We start from the raw sequence: 21,735 nt of genomic DNA on the forward strand, positions 1-21,735 counted from the left end.
AAAATAGTTTGTTCCTCCACCAACATATTGTCCATCTATGCTGTTCCAAAGCGAACTCAGCATTTGTAAGTGTGGTTAATTACTAAAATGTAACAATAAATCGGTATAAAATCTGAAAGTTATTATAAATCTGGGTCGGTTCAACCACATCAACAAAGAAAACAAATAATAAATGAAAAAAAAAACATACAGTACCTGTAGTTAGGCTTGCCCCTAACAAATCATTGAGCTGAATCGTCAGGTGGAACACCCCGACTGTCTCGGGATCACAGTAACTGTGGTCGTAGCCATATGCTGACAGCTCTCATTGAATATGTACAGAATTCAAAGGTTTAGATTTTTGCCTTTCTCCAATTATAATGGTTTGAAATGAAATTTCATAATTGGACTGACTGATTAAGACCATTGGATGAAAGTTCATCAGTGGATTACATTTTTGACACAGTCAAATAAACAACAACACACTGGTGGTGGTGGTGATAGGATGAATACTTTTTTATATAGTGCCAAATAATGAAATAAGTCATACAAGCACTTTACACCATAAAGCCCTTTATTCAGAACCGTATAACATTATAAGGCAGGGGTCTCAAACTTAATTTACTTGGGGGCCGCTGGAGGCAGAGTCTGGGTGAGGCTGGGTCGCATCGGGTATTCCACAAGAAAAGCTTTGTTAAAAAAATTCCAATCTTCTCAAATGTCTTTATTTTTTTAACATATAAGATGAAAAAATAAATAAACAAATTAAGAATTAATAAGTAAATAAATCAGTAATAAATATAATAATAATTAGATTTCTCTAGTCAGCAACTATGTGTGGTTTCTTCAGTCTTCTATATCTGCTGTATTCAGATTTAAACGTCTTTATTAACAGTTCTTTAACCTCAATGGGTTCTTCTGAACATGAATTGTCCTGAACATGAATGGAACATTGAAGAACATGAACTGTTCTTCTGAACATGGCTTCTCTTGCCTACTCCTTGCTGCTAGAGACCTGGCAGCACTTCCTCTTGCATAGCTGAGCCACATTTGTCTTGAGGGAGGAAGCAGTTGAGACCCTCAGTATGGCTTGAAGATGATCATCAGTAAGTCTGGACCTGTACTTGGACTTATTGAAGTTCAAGGTGGAGAAGAGCTTTTCGCACAAGTATGTGCTCCCAAAAAGACACATGGTCCGCTTGAACATTCGGGAAAGCTCAGGGAAGCTGGGGGTCAATTCTCTCAAAAATTGCCCAAGCTTGTCTGCTTTTCCACTCACCTCCCTGAACTTGGCTTTGAGGTCAGAGTTGCACTGCAGGTCAATGAGCTCCATTTGAAGCACAGGAGGGGCATCTTGCACATCAAAGGAGAAGGGGTCCGCAAAAATTTGAAATGTGGCTCTGTGCGTCTTGAAGTCTGCAAATCTGTAATCAAATTCCTCCTGTAGCTTCAAAATGGCATCAACATACTTCTCACCACTGAATGGTGTGCCTGCATCCACGAGTGCCTTGCATGCTGGGAAATGGCAAAGGTTTGTCTGAGAGAGCTGGGCTTTCCATAACACAAGTTTTGTGGAGAATGCTCTCACGTTGTCATAGGCAGCACTGACGAGTTGCCCCTGGCCTTGTAAATTCTTGTTCAGTACATTAAGCTCATGTGTGATATCAACAAGAAAAGCTAAGTCCATGAGCCATTTGGGATCACTTAGCACAGGAACAGCCACCCCATCCTTCTCCATGAAGGCTTTCACTTCTGCTCTCAACTAAAAAAAAAATCTCTTCAAGGCGTTTCCCCTGCTGAGCCAACATACCTCGGTGAAGTAGAGCACATCCCCATATTCTGACTCTATTTCCTCTAAAAAAGCACAGAACCTTCGGTGCTTTAAGCCCCTGGATCTGATTTGGTTGATACATTTCACAACGACAGACATCACATTGTCAAACTTCAGGCATTTGCTGCAAAGGGCCTGCTGATGGATAATGCAGTGCAGAGCAATGGCCTCCTCTACACCCTCCTCTTCCAGTTTTTTTTTTGAACAAGTGCCACCAGTCCATTTTTCCTCCCTGTCATTGATGGCGCTCCATCGGTTGTTATTCCAACAAACCTCTTCCATGGCAAACCGGCATTCTCAATGGCATCACACAGCTGGTGAAATATCTCCTGAGCAGTGGTCTGGCCATGCATTGGAATTACTGTGAGCAACTCCTCTATCACTTCAAAATTGTCATCAATACCACGGACATACATTGCGAGCTGGGCAGTGTCTCTGATGTCTGTGGTCTCATCAAGAGCGACTGAGTATACACTGAAATATTTGGCTTTCTCACACAGTTGATCATAAATGTTACTTGACAGGTCAGAAATGCGCTCTGCTACGGTGTTGGCAGAAAGGCTGATGTTGCTAAATTGACCTTTCTTTTCCGGACAGACTATACTTGCAGCCTGTAATATGCACTTTTTGACGAATTCACCTTCTGTGAATGGCTTTCCCGCCTTAGCAATCATCTCACTAACCACGTAGCTAGCTTCGACTGCTGCATTATTCTCTTTGGTTGCTTTCTTGAAGAAATCTTGTTGCCTCAGTAGACATGTTTTAAGATTTGCAACCCGGTTGGCTCTCTCATCTCCCTGGTATTTTGCATACTCCTCAGCATGTCTAGTTGTGTAATGACGTTTCAAATTGTATTCCTTGTGCACCGCAACTTTCTCTGTGCAAATAAGACACGTCGGGGTGCCCCTGTGCTCAACAAAGAAATATTGCATCTCCCACTTTTCCTGGAATTGTCTGTGCTCATCACCAACCTTTCTCTTCACTGCAGGCTCTGAAAAAGACATGTTTGGGGCTGTGGAATATATTTTAATTCCACTTGGTGTCACTGTCGTGTTTAGCCGTGTTTATGACATCATATAGAAATATATGTAGTGCTCATCGTGTGAGGCAATGCAAATAACAAAATAATGACCCCCAAATAACGGTGCGACCCTATAATTGGTTCGGGTTATCGGGGACTGTTATTGCCGACGGACAGGTGTCGGTATGTGACTGCAGACCACATTAGGCTACATTATTTCCTTTCTTTTATCTCGCCGCGTACGCATCACTTTGATTTATTTTGTCAGAGAGAGACATATATACATATAATGTCCCGCTGGGCAGCAACTTAAAAAAACTTTTTTTGGAAGTGTTGTGAACGCAGCGCGCTGGGACGAATGTCCGCGTTTGCCGAATAGAAACAAGGCAGCCAGCCAGGCACGGAAGAAAACTCTCCATGGCAACGCTGCTGTAACTTTCACTCATTGAGAAATGTTTCTCTGCTTGCATCAAGCCCGGTCGATGTCCCGCCCCCGAGAGCCATATACCCCACCGTGATTGGTAGGTTCGTTCAGCTCCGCACACAACACTGTAAAGTGCCATTCATATAAAACTCGCAGGCCGCACTAACATTAAACTTTCATATTAAGGTGGGGGCCACAAAATATCGTCTCTTGCGGCCCACGGGCCGCGAGTTTGAGACCCCTGTTATAAGGTGAAACCCAACGATTCAGTGATTCCTACACAAGCGACAGGTAGAAAGTAAAAACCTCCCTTTTAACATGAAGAAACCTCTGGCAGAACCTGGCTCAGGGGTGGGTGACCATTTGCCTTGACCAATCGGGGACGATGGGAGAGCAGAGAGAGAAGAGAACTACACAGTGAGACGATAAACGATAAACATCAGGGGAGGTTGGAGCTGCCCTTGACATGAAAAGTGGATTCTGATGGGCTTGACCTGGTCACAATGGGTCTGAAGACTGGAGGATAATGGGGTGGAGGAGGGTGGCAGCGGATTGCCCTGACCTGAAATCTGATGCATTAGAGAGGAGAACAGATTTAAAATTTGCCAGCAAGAGAATGATTGGCTGATAAAGATTGTGGCGAAATTCGATTGGTTTACCCAGAACGCCCATACTCGGGTGATTAGAGGAAGATGGAGGAGAGTAAACTGAGGAAGAATTAAGACATTAAGATAGTCTTCCTGACTGAACTTTTTTAGAATCGGCTCAGCTCACTTAAAAACTCAGTGGAAGTCATCGACCACTTTTTGCCCGACGGAAAACTAAAACAGGCGAGTTGCTGTGAAAACAGGTCATCACACGATTAAACCTAAAGTGCTTTATGCTGCATCAGGATCATCCAACGTCACCCTGATATCCCGCCTCAATCAAAAAGTAAAATAGGGAAATGTGTTTCCTAACAGACACTTTTCTAGGATTGTAGTGACAGAACAGAAGTGTTGTGTGTTGTTGGTGCTGGTTGGATGTGATACCTGGAAGTGGCACAGTTTTAAATGAGAGCAAAGAAGTGGAACTCTCCTGCAGATGCTTTTACTCTGATTAATAGCAGTGGAGTCTTGCAGATGTACATGTGGAGGGCAAGCTTTTGTAGGCAGAGTAAGCTGCAATACTAACTACTGAATTAATCCATATTAGCTGTGGAGCTAAAGCACCACGCACAAGCCTTCTAACAACTTGAGTGCCCCGGCTCATGCATAATGAATGTGAATGACTTAGGCCACATTTATGTTTTCTGTCCAATGAAAATACGTTTTTCAGCTGTGCTTCTGCTACTTCGTAATCCTCCTGCGACCAAGTGTGTTCTGAATAAGAAGTTTGCTTGTGAAAAAGAAGACGATGAATAATGATGCAGTTTTGGTGGTTTGCTTTTGTGTGTTTTGTCTTTATCTGTGTTGGTTATCACTAGTTACAAAGAATAACATCCAAATTAAATTATCACCGTCGACTCACCACAACACAGTTTTGCCTGCTCAGAGCACGGTTTCTTATTCTTGCCATGAGTAATACTTTCCGTATGCAAATATGCCTGTCACAAGCGTGTCACACATGAACAGCTTGGTGACAACTAAGTGATATGTACGCAAAACCAACAGGGGAGTCAGACGATGTGACGTGTTTGTCTTGTGTCTGTGAGTCATTTGGCTTCCGGTGTATCAGCTGTGTCAGGGGAGAACACAGTGGCGAGTGTTGGGAGACTAAATGGCTTGATGTATACAGAGTTTTTGAGTTTGGGTTTAGAGTGTTGACACCAATTCTTTGGCCCTGTTATTGGAGGAGACTAATGAGTTTGTCTGGATCTGTGTACCGCACTGCACTCCCTCTTCCCCGCTGCAACTACTGCTGTGTGTATTCTGCCACAGCATCATCCTCACATGACACTGAAATGTGCACTCTGATCAAATGTAGAGCAAGCAGACCTTAAAGCTCTTTTAAGGGCACTTTAAAACAGCTGTGGTTTCTTTGCTAAACATGAACTGATACAGTTTGCTTGATTGGCATCGTAATTTTGTTTTCTACACAGTAAAAATAGCAAATTATGTAATTAGGTATTAATAAACACTTCAAGTCCATCCATCCATTCATTATCTCTACCCGCTTTATCCTGAACAGGGTCACGGGGGGGCTGGAGCCTATCCCAGCTCACTTTGGGTGAAGGCAGGGTACACCCTGGACAGATCGCCATATACAAAAATGGGTACAGACCTGTGGTTTTTTTTTTCTTGGTGAGGGGTAGAAAACCAATGGTGTGCTCACCATTTGCCTTGTGTGGTGCGAGGTATCTACTTCACATTGAGTTAATCAGGCCGTTTATTGTGGCCGCAAAATGCTGGTCCTCACCACCTTGATAGCTGGGCGAAGTGGCAGGATATTGGCAGGAATTGGTGCTGTCATGTACACTGATCCAGAGTGAAATGAACATTTAAATCACGGGCAACCTCTCTGGTGGACATTCCTGCCATCAGCATGCCAATTGCACACCCTCTCAAAACATGACATGTTTGGCATTTGATTGTGATAAAACTGCACATTTTAGCGTCCTGTGTTTTAGTGACCATGCTGCTTAATCAGCTTCTTAATATGTCAGACATTGGCAAAGCAGAAGGGCTAAAATTGTAACAAATTTGTAAACAAAACTTAAGCAATAAACCCCTTGTGTACCAGAAGGAAATCTAAGATATTTACTTCTACTTGTGAAAAATGGGAGCAAAAACCAAAGTGTTTGGAAACATTTTTAGATTGTTTGCAGCATGTGCTTCATGAAGGGCAAGGGCATTCTCTTTTTTTTAATTTGGATTTAGCATACACATTTGGGTTACTTTAATTTTACTTCAAAGCATTTTGTACTTTCTCACTTGTCATATGTTGAATGATATTTTACTCTAACTTGGAATAAGATAAAAGTTGTTACTATTTTCAGTTTGATAAACTCAAAGCCCAATCTTAAGAACTCAAAAACCAAAACCAAAAAGGAGAAATTTGTATTTTATGTTTTGTGGTGGTTCATGACAGTGCCCCTAAATTTTGCATTAGGCCTATTTTAAATACCATTTTGGTGTCCATCAATATCGCTACCTTAAATTCATACACTCAAATAAATCTTATGTCAGCTTCAGGAAGTGCAGATGATTACACTGCCCCACTTGCAAACTGAGAAAAAACAATTTTATTTCTTAATTTTGACAATTAACAATTTTATCAAAAATATCATGCTAACATTATCTTTAACACAGAAAGCAAAGAGTAAATGGAATTTCAGTTTGATCTTAAGTTATTTGGCATCAACAAGATGTGCGTAACTCCACATTCAAGTTTATTCATCCAGGTCTTCATGAAATTCAGTGTTTAATTTTTCATTTTTAAGCAGTCATTAATGGCCACTTAAATTCAATTTAAATTCATGGGCTATAGACGTGTCAGTTTTTTTTATTCTTTATCTGGTGTGGAAGACTAGTATTCGTAGCCCAGTCTTTTTTATTTAAGCCTAATAATGACATGATGAAATTCTTGAGCTGTGGAAATGCAGGCAGATTTTCAACCCAGCGAACATTTCATTTGTAAGAGAACTCTGGGACACCTCTCCTCCCAAAAGTATGACTATATATATACACACATATATTACATTACATATATTACATATTATAAAGTTATTTATTAAAATATTCCCAAACCCTACTGAAATTATATTTACAGCCAAATAATAAAGAAACTGTGGAATCATATTGAGTCATTGTAGGAGTAGAAGTATTTATCATTCTACTGTTCACAGCCCTGTGTGTATATAGTACATGGAGCTACTCAGAGGCCGACTTCCAGCTAGCACAGACGTCATCGCCCTACAGTAAGTGGCTGCCTCTGGTGCTGCTTGGCATATGGAGCCGGTCACGGACCACCTCATACAGGGATTACATGGGTCATGGTGTGACCGACTGCAGTTCTCTCATTAACCTTGTTTGATACACAACCACAGTGTTTTAAATGTTGAATTAGTATTATTCCAGCTCTTTATGACTTGAAAAAAACCCTCATCAGTGTAATTTCAGCTGAAAACACTTTCGTATGTTAGTACAAGATAATAATGACTGAATATTAAATCTCCAAACCATTCTTAAATTGGTTTATGGAAAAAAAGAGACATTATGAAGCAAAAACTTGTGGTCACATTGTTATATATTATTTATGAATAAAGGAAATGAGTAAAAAAAAACATGACTCATCAACCTGCATTACTTGGTCATCCTTCTATTACACCTGCAGTGTTCTAGTCAGAGCTGGAGCCAGCTGCATCCTACAACCACAAACTTACTTCTAAAATGTACAAGTGTATGCTTTTCACCTGTGTTTGGTCTAATAGCCAACATAGAGGGGCTCCACATTCCTTGGTATGTCAGTATACTGTAATGAAAAATATATGGGTTTGAGAGAAACTCTGAAAACTTTGGGATTCAGCTTGCAAATGTCAATGGAATCTGTAAAAACAAAATTGAAGATGACTAAATATAACTAGATCTCAAATTAGTTCTGCTCCTAGGATTAAAATAGTGGAGAGAATGAACAGTACATCCAACAAAATCCAATTATAGACTAGCAGAAGGAACATCTCAGACATAATGAGTACATACTGTATAAGTATATAAACAATTTAGGAGAAAGGGACATATAAAAGTGAAGTCGATGCAAAATGTCTGAAGTGCAATCATTATGGTGTCATTAGCTACATTCACTTCTTCTGAGGAGTGATCTGGTGGATATTAGGCTTAATAAAGTAAATACAGAGTCCTAATTTAGCTTTTTATGCATCAAATCAATATTTGGTCTTCCTTAAGCTCACAGTGCTGCACGTCTGGTATTGGATCATTTTGTTTATGAAAAATTAATTGTAAAATTCAGAACAGTCAGTATGAATCAATAATCTCCATGTCATGTCTTCCTCTGCTCAGCTCATTTTCAAATTAAAGCCACAGGCTGTCACATTAATGAGGCTAACTTCATTAATGTTGATGTTGATAAAGTTGGCAGCTGCCATTAAAACCTGTAGTATTTCTGGCTTCTCTGCAATTAGCTGGTCACAGATCAGAATGGAATCTTTCGCTTATTATTCATAACCTTAGTTACTTGCAAATGATGAAGCAAAATATCCGATTTGATAAAGAATTTTGATTTGATACTGTAATAGAATTCAGTAAAATACTAAATATCCTAGCCCTAAGTGTAGAAAAATCAGTTCCCCCTTTGGACTAAATGGCATGTTTTTAGCTTTAGCTGTATATGTTAAAGGTCTGTGAATACAACATTTAGTCAATGTTACAAAACGAAAACTTGTTCTTGTACCCGACGTGTAGGAGGCGGACACAGACGACAACCAGGGGACGTTGGGCTTCGAGGAGTTCTGCTCCTTCTACAAGATGATGTCGACCCGCAGGGATCTGTACCTTCTTATGCTCACCTACAGCAACCACAAAGACCACATGGATACAGACGACCTGGTCCGCTTCCTCGAGACTGAGCAGAAGGTACCCACGGTGTCTGCATTTCATTTGACAGGGAGAAGTTGATCTTTTCACTGTCACACTGATGCAGCTTCTACTTCTTTCTTGTTAAACCCATAAAACCACTCACTTGCCAACCGGTGGATTAGACTTGTAGAGTTTTTAATGTAGCCTGGGGCTTTTAGCTTGCTTTACAGATGGTTTTCTGATACTGATAAACGTGTGGTCTTCAGATCCAACCCACACTGATCAAGTAACATAATTTAACACAGCTCTTTCAGGAGATAAAAAAACAAAACGCTTTTATACAGGTACTCTAATGGTGAAATCAGTATTAGTCAAATTTGAATATCTGTCCCTCAAACAGACCTGCATTCTTGATCCGCTTGAGATCTATTTATCACAAGGAGACCATGAAGAGTCAACACTGAATGGAGACTGAACTGCCATTTTGTTTTTCAACATTATTTGGTCCTTTTTCCTCTTTTCTTGAAAGGTTGTCAGTCAGTGAATTAAGTCATCAGTTGTATTCTAAACCTCTGAAATTGCACAAATTGACATTGTTACCTCCTGAGTGAAAGAGGTCCGATTTAAAAAGCGAAGATGCTAGGATAGTCTTTAAATCAACCATAGAAACATCACTAAAATGAAAATGTGTGATTGTAAACAGAAAACAGGATGAGGCAGCACAGTAGAATACCTATGAGCCAACACATTCTGACCAGCCACTCGGTCCTTGATGTGCTGCCAAAACCGCTCGGTCTCTCCAAGACCTAACTAAGACGGTAGCACAAGATCCTTTTAAGTCCTTTAAGCTGCAAGTGGAGCCACTGGGAGATAGACTTCTTCCAGCACATACACCAACACCCTGCTACGGGTTTAAGTTTTTTTTTTTTCACTCCTTTGACCAGGGATGGAAGATCCCCCCCCACTCCCTCCCCAGGAGCACCCCACTGCGCACTTATCGTCTAATGTATCTCAGACCTTGACATATGCTATTGTTACGACCTAATCAGCCTTGTTCATGTAATGTGTGAGTGGTCAGAATGCTTTGGCTCATCGGTGTATTATGTATAGAATGAGCATAACCCACATCGTCATTCATTCATTCATCAAGCTTAACCGTTTTGACAGAAGCAGATCAATGCCAACACAGTCTCAGTGGTATCACGGTTCTGTTAACTAATTTTACTACCATGGAATGGTTTATTTGGATCACCAGCCTAGTGGGCAACTACTGATCAATACTCGTTGGCCTGAATCTGTGCCAAGTCTGAAAATAAAGCGATGGCATGAAGCTCTGGCACAGGCAGCTGAATGGTGAGCTGGCTGCTAGGTGACAAATCTTGTAAAAAATGATTACCCACTTCAAGGTGGTGAACACAGGTTTAACCTGCATTTAGCTATTAATACCAGATTGGTGCTATAGCAGCCACAGCAGGCATCAAACCTCTGTCCACAGGGCTGTGAGGTTCTAATTCAACCCCAAAAAATGTTGAGGGCCTCAAAATGTATCATTCCCTGTCCTCTGTCACTATTTTACTGTATCTAAAACTCTGTGATTATTTTCATGTAAACCAGCTTGTTAGTGAAGGTTATTCTCAGCATTTACTTTTAGTCCTGTGAGAATGAAACTGATCCTCTTTTGTATTGGAGTCGTGCTGTAGGAGCAATTTTGTGAAGCGATTTGTTTAAAATGATGCAAAGTGGACGTGCTCCCACACACCCTAAACTAAGTGTTAGTGTCAAGTTAGGCCAAATTTGTACATAGAAATGACCCCATCATCTTTCCATATTTGTGTTAAAAATTGCTCATACCTTGCTTTAGCTCACCCTTTTTAGCATCTATAGGGATATAAAAAAAACATTTACTACGTGTTTAATAACACACTTAAATAAAAAAATATATAGGGACATTTTAAATGCAAATTTATGGTCAAAAGTTATAACTTTTATGAGGACGTACTATATTTGACATTCATTTCTATCACTTTTTATATTATATTGTATAATATAATAATAATGTCAGTCATTATCTGTTTAAGTAGCAATCAACACTAATGCCATACTGCCTTCAAATGGAACTCGTGAGCTCCTGGTTATGACATATCTAGTTGTGAAAACACCGCTGCTTAGCAACGGCAACACGTACTGTGTCTAGAGGCCACAGAGGCTAACAATTTAGCAAACTAGCAAGTGAGTAATGTAATACAAGAAATGCAAAGGCATAATGATAGAGGAAATAGATGGGGTGTTTGGGAACAGATTTATTGTTAAATGTTTTGTAAAAGTCAGCTGTAACAACCAGTTAGGCAGGCAATATCAAAAGACAATAAACACGACATAAAAATCAATGTTATACATCATAAATACTCAAATCATAAAGTTATAGCATAAAAATCATTCATTCCTGAGTAGATTAGTATATTTAATCTGGAAACATTTTGGGTTTGTTATTGTATATTGGAAGCTGTTATTCTTAACGCCTTGTTTTTTTTGTCTATTACTGACTGCACGTCATGGTATATTTTCAATTTTAACTTCAAACTCCAGCTGAAGATACACTAAAAGTGTGAGATATTCTTCAAGTTTGTATTGCTGTGTGTGTGTGTGTGTGTGTGTGCGTGCGTGCGTGCGTGCGTGCGTGCGTGCGTGCGTGCGTGCGTGCGTGCGTGTGTGCCTTTGCTGAGAGAGCTGACAGCAACCTGTGTCATCACCAGTCCACAGTAACAATGCACACGGGCTCTTACCTCAGATACTCTCCACACAGCACTCTCTCTGAAATAGAGATTATGATGAGATGGATAGCAGGTGTACCCCTTTTAAAACACTTTCAGACACTCACCCTGCTTAGTAACTTTAGACGTGGGGTGAAACAAAATGTGTCTAAAATGGAAATAATCCTGTGAAAAAAAAAAAGTCTCACCTAGCTAAAGCCATGTTCTCTCATGGGGAACAAAAACACTGACAGAATGAGGAAGAGTGGCTGAGGGAAGAGACCGCCTCCTTTAAATGATTAATAGAGAGGGGAATCCGATTGACCTATCAGGGGCTTTAAAGAGCAGCTACCAGACAAACAGTTGGATTTTGCAGCCAAGTTCATGTATGCTCTTCTATACTTAACTCCTGCTCATTAGAGGGGATTTAAGTAATTCTACTTGTACAATTTGCATCATGCAGTCGTTGACATGTGTTTCCACACTTTGTAGATGACAAAGGTGACCAAAGAACATTGCCTGGAGATTATCAACAAATTTGAGCCGTGCTCTGAGAACCAGAAGCAAGGGGTTCTGGGAATTGATGGTAAGTCCACTTTAATTTAATTTCTTTGCCATCAACTGCCCTTGTGTTTTGAACTAATCTGAATGCTGTTAGTTTTCCTCTAATGAGGTGTAATGAAAGTTACACAATCATCCGTGCTGCTATTCAGATAATTCCCTTTTAGTGCTGAGCCAAGGTTTGATTATTATGAAAATGTTGTGCAAGGTTTTGCAAATGGACCACTTTAGTTTGATGGAGCCGCTGCTGCCTTTTTGGCTGCTGTGTGTTCAAAAAGTGACTTTGCTTTTTGAAGGCTGTTTAATTCTACTTTTGTTATTACTATCTGAAAACTGTGTTACCTTTTATTCATTTGGCAGATGCTTTTGTCCAAAGACATTTACAATATGAATGTGTTCCATACTTGAGTGCAAGTGCTGAGTGTTTCAAATTTGTTGGTTTTTTTTTACAAAATGCAAGGTCAGTGTAATTATAAACGACCTAATATAGACTATAATGTACATTTGTGTGAAAGTTTGTAGATTTTTTTTAGACATAAAAAGCATAAATGCCACTCCCTTGCTGCTGCACAGGAGAGCAGTGCACCACCACCTTCCTGCAGCTCCTTTGCAGTCCTATAGAGGTTTTGGTTTTGCCCGTCTGACAAGCAGACGTGCAGTTTTATTGCTCTTCCCGAACTCGTCTTGACTTCCACAGTTCATCTCAAGTGTCATTATTAATGCCATTATGAGAATGTGGAAAATGCAAATTTGAACTTGTTTTTATAGCCCTTCCTACTTTCAAAGCATCAGTTTGCTTCATTTTGAGATCTTAAGCCCTCCCACACGGCCGGTACTTTGTTGCCGTTAGTTTTCTGTTTTAAACGTTATCTGCTAAAAACAAGATGTAGAAATGGAGTGTACAAATAATAATGACTCTTTTTTTTGTCCCTGTAATGTTCTAAATGGGTGATGATGAGGTTGTTTGTATTCAGACACCAAATAGAGTATTTTTTTCTAATGTTAGCTATTTACTGTCTGACTCTTGTGGCCAATCAGTTTTCTATAAATGTAATGTTATCACGGGCCAAAGACAACCACAAACACTTGTTCAGTTGTACCTGTGAAAGGGTAATAACCCGAGATCCAGTTTGAATAGTGCGCCGATTTGAACAATCCCAGAAAGCACACGATTCCGGCATCCTTACCAGTTGGGTCTACTCAGAGATACGGCAAGTTGCCCAGATCAAAATGGTGGCCACGTTGACCATTGTGCGGCGTCTACGTGTATATATATATATATATACAGTGGGTACGGGAAGTATTCAAACCCCTTTAAATTTTTCACTCTTTGTTTCATTGCAGCCATTTGCTAAAATCAAAAAAGTTCATTTTATTTCTCATTAATGTACACTCAGCACCCCATCGTGACAGAAAAAAACAGAAATGTAGAAATTTGTGCAAATTTATTAAAAAAGAAAAACTGAAATATCACATGGTCATAAGTATTCAGACCCTTTGCTGTGACACTCATATTTAACTCACATGCTGTCCATTTCTTCTGATCCTCCTTGAGATGATTCTACTCCTTCATTGGAGTCCAGCTGTGTTTAATTAAACTGATTGGACTTGATTAGGAAAGGCACACACCTGTCTATATAAGACCTTACAGCTCACAGTGCATGTCAGAGCAAATGAGAATCATGAGGTCGAAGGAACTGTCCAAGGAGCTCAGAAACAGAATTGTGGCAAGGCACAGATCTGGCCAAGGTTACAAAATAATTTCTGCAGCACTCAAGGTTCCTAAGAGCACAGTGGCCTCCATAATCCTTAAATGGAAGAAGTTTGGGACGACCAGAACTCTTCCTAGACCTGGCCGTCCAGCCAAACTGAGCAATTGTGGGAGAAGAGCCTTGGTGAGAGAGGTAAAGAAGAACCCAAAGATCACTGTGGCTGAGCTCCAGAGATGCAGTAGGGAGATGGGAGAAAGTTCCACAAAGTCAACTATCACTGCAGCCCTCCACCAGTCGGGGCTTTATGGCAGAGTGGCCCAACGGAAGCCTCTCCTCAGTGCAAGACATATGAAAGCCTGCATAGAGTTTGCCAAAAAACACATGAAGGACTCCCAGACTATGAGAAATAAGATTCTCTGGTCTGATGAGACCAAGATTGAACTTTTTGGCATTAATTCTAAGCGGTATGTGTGGAGAAAACCAGGCACTGCTCATCACCTGCCCAGTACAATCCCAACAGTGAAACATGGTGGTGGCAGCATCATGCTATGGGGGTGTTTTTCAGCTGCAGGGACAGGACGACTGGTTGCAATTGAAGGAAAGATGAATGCGGCCAAGTACAGAGATATCCTGGAAGAAAACCTCTTCCAGAGTGCTCTGGACCTCAGACTGGGCCGAAGGTTCACCTTCCAACAAGACAATGACCCTAAGCACACAGCTAAAATAACAAAGGTGTGGCTTCGGAACAACTCTGTGACCATTCTTGACTGGCCCAGCCAGAGCCCTGACCTAAACCCAATTGAGCATCTCTGGAGAGACCTGAAAATGGCTGTCCACCAACGTTCACCATCCAACCTGACGGAACTGGAGAGGATCTGCAAGGAAGAATGGCAGAGGATCCCCAAATCCAGGTGTGAAAAGCTTGTTGCATCATTCCCAAGAAGACTCATGGCTGTACTAGCTCAAAAGGGTGCTCAATAGGGTGCTCAATACTGAGCAAAGGGTCTGAATACTTATGACCATGTGATATTTCAGTTTTTCTTTTTTAATAAATTTGCACAAATTTCTACATTTCTGTTTTTTTCTGTCAAGATGGGGTGCTGAGTGTACATTAATGAGAAATAAAATGAACTTTTTTGATTTTAGCAAATGGCTGCAATGAAACAAAGAGTGAAACATTTAAAGGGGTCTGAATACTTTCCGTACCCACTGTATATATATGTCTGTGGGTGAAGAGAGCTGCGCCCTTGATAACCACAGTGAGATACTGAACAATATCACTGTTACAAAGGCTTTGTACTAGGTGGTGTCTTGCTTTGGTGTATGAGCAGAGCATGCATAGTGTTAGCTTAGCATACTGTGAGTTAGTGAGTCGTTTGGTAAGTGAAGACAGGTAGTAATAGAGTCAGTTCACCCTTGCAATGTTATTCAGTATTCATATAACACTGTGTGGGTATTTTAAAACAAGAAAAAGACTGCCAGAAGTTTCCACACATGCCATCATTACCGTTTCGCAATTATTTTTTTTAAGATCACAAAATAAAAAGTAACAGTGTTTAAAAATAGGGAACAAGAAGTCCACATTCACAGTGTGGTCTTTCATTCTACTGGACTGAAGTGAAGTTAATATTGCTAGTTTTTCTGAACTTCATAGAAAAGGACAAAAAAAATATTATTTTCCAGTTATTTTCAAAAAATAATTATCAATAATATTTTGAGAGTACTTGATCAGTAAATTGAATCACTGTGCTGTTTACACAGATGGGAAATATTATTGTACAGTTTTGATGGGCTATACATTTTATGACAATAGTCCAGCTTCTGTGAGGGAACAACATCTAAGAAATTAAGAGTAGATGTTAAAAAAAAATATATAGAAATAAAATGCAAATGTTTGTAAAATAATAACAGCAGTTTATGATAGAAAAATAAAATGTCAGAAAAAAGTCAAATTATGATTCAAATTTAGTTATAAATTTATAAGGGCAGGATTGGAAAATGAAGTTACGAGAAAAAAAATCCTTTTTAGATTAAAAGTCATCATTTCATGAAAAATATCCCAATATTTGTGCAAACATTATGCAAATATAGCCATGTCATATAATGTGATCATATCATGCAAAAAAATTTTCCTAAAATATAAAAATACTTTTGTAAAAAAATGTTTTCAAACTTTCACAAATGTTTTTTTGTTGTTGTATATAACATTAGCCCTAATGTGCCCTAGGAACTCAGGCAGATACATTGTTCATGTCTTCCCTTTTCTATCAATATATTGCACTAATTTAAGGCTCATGTTTTTGTTAATAAATACATTTACACTGCATTATTAACCAGTTCATTTATGTTGTTTATTGTTAATATAATACATTTAATTACATCCACAGTTTACATTGCATTAAATAAATAAATGTAAGATGAAAAATGTAGGATTCAAGTTTCAGATTGAAGTGGGATATGACTTCTGACATCTTAGAATAGATTTAGGATTAAAAAAATTTAAAAAGTTGGAGAAAATCTATAGGAAAAAAGCTTTTTGTTTAACTTTCTTCCAGGTTTTACAAATTACATGCGCAGCCCAGCAGGGGACATCTTCAACCCAGAACACTACAATGTGAGCCACGACATGAACCAGCCATTGTGCAACTACTTCATTGCCTCATCACACAACACCTACCTGATGGGGGACCAGCTGATGTCACAGTCCAGGGTGGACATGTATGCCTGGGTGCTGCAGGCCGGCTGTCGCTGTGTGGAAGGTCAGTATGGACATGTGGAATTTACTCATACATGTCAGTGTACATTCTCAGTATTCATGCAACTAATGTATAAACATAAGGATCAGAAAAGGCCACATTTTCATAGGGATAGTGTTAGGTAGCATTTCAATGACTCTGAATCCAACTTTGAATCCATATATCACAATCCTTTCACACCCCTCATTGAAACTTTTTACATGATTTGCTTGTTGGGGAATTGATATAGTTTAGTTCAAAGTACTGTTTTATTCCACTTCATATCATATTGTATGTAAGTGGAGATCGAGTTGTGCTAAAAAGGAACAGGACATGTGGTGTGCTGCTCCCTGGGAGCTGTGCTAATGTGTCAAAGAATCTGAGAGTTCACAGAGGAGTGTAGCAGGAGGTGAGCCATTTAAAGAAGTAAGTCATATTCTTACTTTAACGTGACGAACTGTAGATAAATAAACTTGTTTCTCCCTTTGTTTTGAGTAGCCTCCCACAAAATATTGCACTATCCAGTTTTTTTTTTAACAGTCCTGAAGTGTATTCATTCATTGGGAATTTTTAAATTGTGGGTTAGAGCTTCAAACATTTTGACTTTGCAGTTCAAGCATCTGTTGGTGTTAAACCATTACTTGCAAAAAGCGAAATCCTAGAAGACTTACCCCTCAAGAAATGTTGCTGGATAGGGTTACAAAGTCATTGTTTTCCTGGCACACCCCCCCTAATGTGACCCACCGTCCTCCTGAAAAAAACATGCACATGTACTCATAGAACTGGAGTTACATCCAGTAACTATATATTTAATTAGTTCCTGTACACCTGTTTCATTTAAGCGTTTGTGAGAGTCACTCATGCATTTTTCTGTCACTGAAGGTCACTAATTCCTGTGCTGTTTCCCTGCTCTGCTGGGCACTGTCTGTTTAATAAAGGGTGAGGTTGTGCCTCTCTCACACAGACACGCACCAGAGCAGAACAGTGGCAGGACACAGGCGAACGTTTCTCGAGTTGTTGACAACTACAGTCGTTACGTGACTGTAAAAAAAAACAAAAAAAAAATGCAATAAAAGTCCAAAGTTAAGAATTGACAAACCTTCACCACAAACTGCTGAAAATCAGACCAAAAGCTTTTTTTTTTTGAAAAGCACCCTACCTATATATCTACCAAATGTTCTAAAGATGCTAATGTCGGCAGGTCTGCTGCGGATCAAGATAGCATTCAGGTTTTAATTCATCTTTGCTGTCAAAGGAGAAATGCTTATGTCTTTAAAAAACTGATATTGGTAAGGTTAGGTGATCAAATATATAATCATAGAGCCTGATAATGTCTCTGTACATTAGTCTACCATACACAGATCATTGAACTGAAGGATAATCAGGGAACCAAGGAGGAAGGCACTCTTTTCCAAAAAACACCCCTTTGGGAATGGAGTTTGCCGAAATGCATGTTGACCGGGAAGACCAGGAATAGTAAATGGAGAGAAGGAAGAGATACAAGCTAAACTCTTTCGGGGAAGGCCTTGATTATTTCAGCAAAACAACCAGCAAAACCATATTCTGCATGTATTACAACAACATGGCTCCGTAGTAGAAGAGTCTGGGAACTAAACTGGCCTGTCATCATCGCATTTTGTTTTTATCTAGATTTTGTACAGCGTTCAAACTTTTTGGGAAAAGGGAATGTACATCAGGTTCGATACAATGACTGTCCTGCTCATACTGTCTTTTCTTTTTGTTTCACAGTTGACTGTTGGGATGGTCAAGATGGTGAGCCTATTGTCCACCATGGCTACACCCTCACCTCCAAGATCGTCTTTAAAGATGTCATCGAGACCATCAACAAATATGCCTTCGTCAAGAATAAGTACGTTTATACTCGCATCTCTCTAAATCTTGCATTTATTAATTTATTTTTTCAGAGGTTTTATTTCCTTATACAGAAAAAGTGTCCACATACTCAAACCTTGAATGAGCCGGTTGAAATAATAGATCACTTTAATTTAACTGACAACCCACAAAGCGTGCATGTCTTTGGCTTTAATAAATATAACACGTAAAAAGTAAGTCCAGCAGTATGCAGACTTGTATCCTGTCAGCACATAGGAAATTGCTGCAATATACAGTTTGCTAGACTTTAATAAAATGGCAAAAAATCATGAAAATGGAGCTTATGTTTGTTTAAGCCTTAGAATCCGATGAACGCATGTTGCATCCAAATTCCGACTGCTTCTTCTCGGTTGAATTGCGCAGGGAGTATTTATCATGGAGAGATCGTCTCTTATGAAACTGCCCGACTTGAGCTTTCCTGAAATGCCACTGCCTTGTCTGTCTGATGAAGCATTAAAGGGAAATTTTGAGTTACACCAAGCTAAATTGTTGTTACACTCTGCGTGCAGCTCTGCGTCCTTCTCCACAACCGTATAAACTCATCACTGCATAAATATGAAACACGTCACAAGACAGAGCAGGATCAGAGCTTTGCCATGATGACTGTCACATATCAGAATACTGAAAATAATCCCGTACTGAAGACGGGTCAAACAACTGCAGGATAATATCTTGAATTTCTTCACTAATTGTACTTATGTGGTTGAATTAGTCATAATGCCGATGATTCCTTTTTCATTGGTATTCCTTTTGTTTAGTTTTTTTGCTGCAGAGTTTGGTTCATTGAACATTTTTTGCAAAGAATACATCATGATCATGCTTAATAAATCCCGATGTATGATAATGTATACACCTTAGTTAATACTTTAACTGATGTGTTAAGTTATGTATGAAGCAATGCTTGAAAGACTTTAAACTAATGTTATTTCCTGATGATTCATGAGGTATTACTGCATGAAGTAATGCGCAAGTTATGCAGGAATTCATACATGAATTTGCAATAATTCATGTATGAATTCCTGCATTCACTTCCTGCAGTGAAGTGTTACCAAAAAGGGAAACAAAAAAGCTTCCTTTTAAAAAGCTTTAAAAAGTTAAAGTTCTATGTCCGTTAACTTTTTTTTTTTTTTTTTTTTTTTTGGTCGTATTACATCTAATCATATTAGTCTAAATGAATGACTCTGTTTTTAACCCACTATTACCACTGTCTTAGGTTTTGAATTTTTTAAGTTTTATTCCTATGTCTTTTAAACCTAGATTTGTGTGAGCTACTAGACATATGAATTTCCCTGTGGGGATGAATAAAGTATCTATTCACTTTTATTCATATAGCGCCCTTATCTTATCTTTTCTTTTCTTTTCTATCAAAATAAAAATATTGAAATATTTACTTTGAGTTGCAGATACAGTTGAAACCAGAAGATTACATACACTGTGCAAAAAGACACATAACACTTTTTTTTCTCACTGTCTGAAGTTAAATCAGACTAAACCTCTCCTGTTTCAGGTCCATTAGGATTACCAAAATTATTTAACTTTTGCTAAATGTTACAATAATGAGAAAGAGAATATTTTAGAGAATTTTTCATTACTTCAAGGTCAAAAGTTTACATACAGTTCCTTAGTATTTAGTAGCATTGCCTTTGAACTGCATGACTTGGGTCAAACGTTTTGGGTATCCTTCCACAAGCTTCTTACAGTACTCTGCTGGAATTCTGGCCCATTCCTCCTGACAGAACTGGTGGAACTGAGTCAGGTTTGTTGGCCGCCTCGCTCGCACACGCCTTTTCAGATCTGCCCACAAATTTTCGATGGGATTCAGGTCAGGGCTTTGTGATGGCCACTCCAAGACATTGACTTTGTTGTCCTCAAGCCACTTTTTAACTATTTTGGCAGTATGCTTAGGGTCATTGTCCATTTGGAAGACCCATTTGCGCCCAAGTTTGAGCTTCCTGGCTGATGTCCTGAGATGTTGCCTTAATATTTCCAGGTAATGTTCTTTCTTCATGATGCCGTCTATTTTATGAAGAGCTCCAGTTCCTGCTGCAGCAAAACAGCCCCACAACATGATGCTGCCACCTCCATGCTTCACAGTTGGGATGGTGTTTTCAGGTCTACAAGCTTCCCCCTTTTTCCTCCAAATGTAACGGTGGTCATTATGGCCAAACAGCTCCACTTTAGTTTCATCAGACCACAGGACATGTCTCCAGAAGTTAAGGTCTTTGTCTTGGTGTCTTTTTGCAAACTGTAATCTGGCTTTTTTATGTTTCTTTAGGAGTAATGGCTTCCTTCTTGCTGAGTAGCCTTTCAGCCCATGTCGGTGCAGGACTCGTTTTACTGTGGATAATGACACTTTCTTACCAGCTTCAGCCATCATCTTCACAAGGTCTTTAGCTTTTGTTCTGGGGTTGATTTGCACATGTCGGACCAAAACACGTTCATCTCTGGGACACAGAGCCCGTCTCCTTCCTGAGCGGTGTGATGGCTGGACATTCCCATGTTTATACTTGTGTATAATTATTTGCACAGATGAACGTGGCACCTTCAAGCATCTGGAAATTGCACCCAAGGATGAACCAGACTTGTGGAGCTCCACGATTCTCTCCCTGATTTCTTGGCTGATTTCTTTTGACTTTCCCATGATTTCAAACAAGGAAGCAGAGTGTTTGAGGTGTGGCCTTAAAATACATCCCCAGGTGTGCCTTCAATTAACTCACATGTTATCAGTTAACCTATCAGGAGCTTCAAAAGCCATGACATCATCATCTGGGCTTGCCCACGTTGTTTAAAGACATAGTACTTTTGGTGTATGTAAACTTTTGACCTCAAAGAAAGTAATATAAAATTCTCTAAGAAATTCTCTTTCTCATTATTGTGACATTTAGCAAAAGTTAAATAATTTTGGTAATCCTAACGGACCTGAAACAGGAGAGGTTTACTCTGATTTAACTTCAGACAGTGAGAAAAAAAGTGTTATGTGTCTTTTTACACAGTGTATGTAAACTTCTGGTTTCAACTGTATGTCATGTTACTGAGATACAGAAATTTGTTTTCACTATGACCTTAATCACTCAGCTACTGAAGGATCCTATGAGTAAAACCAAACATCAGAAAGAGAAAATACATGCATCTGTTTATAGTAGCAGGGCTGTCACTTTGGTTTTCTTCAAAAATATATATATTTTGCACCTCTGACTGACTTCCTCACCTTAGCAATGCTGCCCGAAGCTCATGAGCATTGTGACATGTCTGCCAAAAAAACATTTATTTTCCAGAAGTGAAGCTGAAATAGTTAAAACCCATGGCAACAACATAA

General features: G+C 39.3%; 1 protein-coding gene across 1 annotated transcript in view; it reads left to right on the forward strand.

Moving 5' to 3' along the window:
- The window catches only part of plch2a (phospholipase C, eta 2a), a 99,345-nt gene that overhangs the window by 48,088 nt on the left and 29,522 nt on the right, over positions 1-21,735 (forward strand). The window contains exons 5-8 of the mRNA XM_069169097.1: positions 8,655-8,825; positions 12,011-12,104; positions 16,347-16,550; positions 18,276-18,396. Coding sequence (XP_069025198.1) covers positions 8,655-8,825; positions 12,011-12,104; positions 16,347-16,550; positions 18,276-18,396 — 590 coding nt within the window. The remainder of the gene's footprint in view (positions 1-8,654; positions 8,826-12,010; positions 12,105-16,346; positions 16,551-18,275; positions 18,397-21,735) is intronic.

This window comes from Embiotoca jacksoni, unplaced genomic scaffold (assembly GCF_022577435.1).
Source record: "Embiotoca jacksoni isolate LCO1_2020_lvr unplaced genomic scaffold, fEmbJac1.0.p SCAF_43, whole genome shotgun sequence".
Taxonomy (NCBI): Eukaryota; Metazoa; Chordata; class Actinopteri; family Embiotocidae; genus Embiotoca; species Embiotoca jacksoni.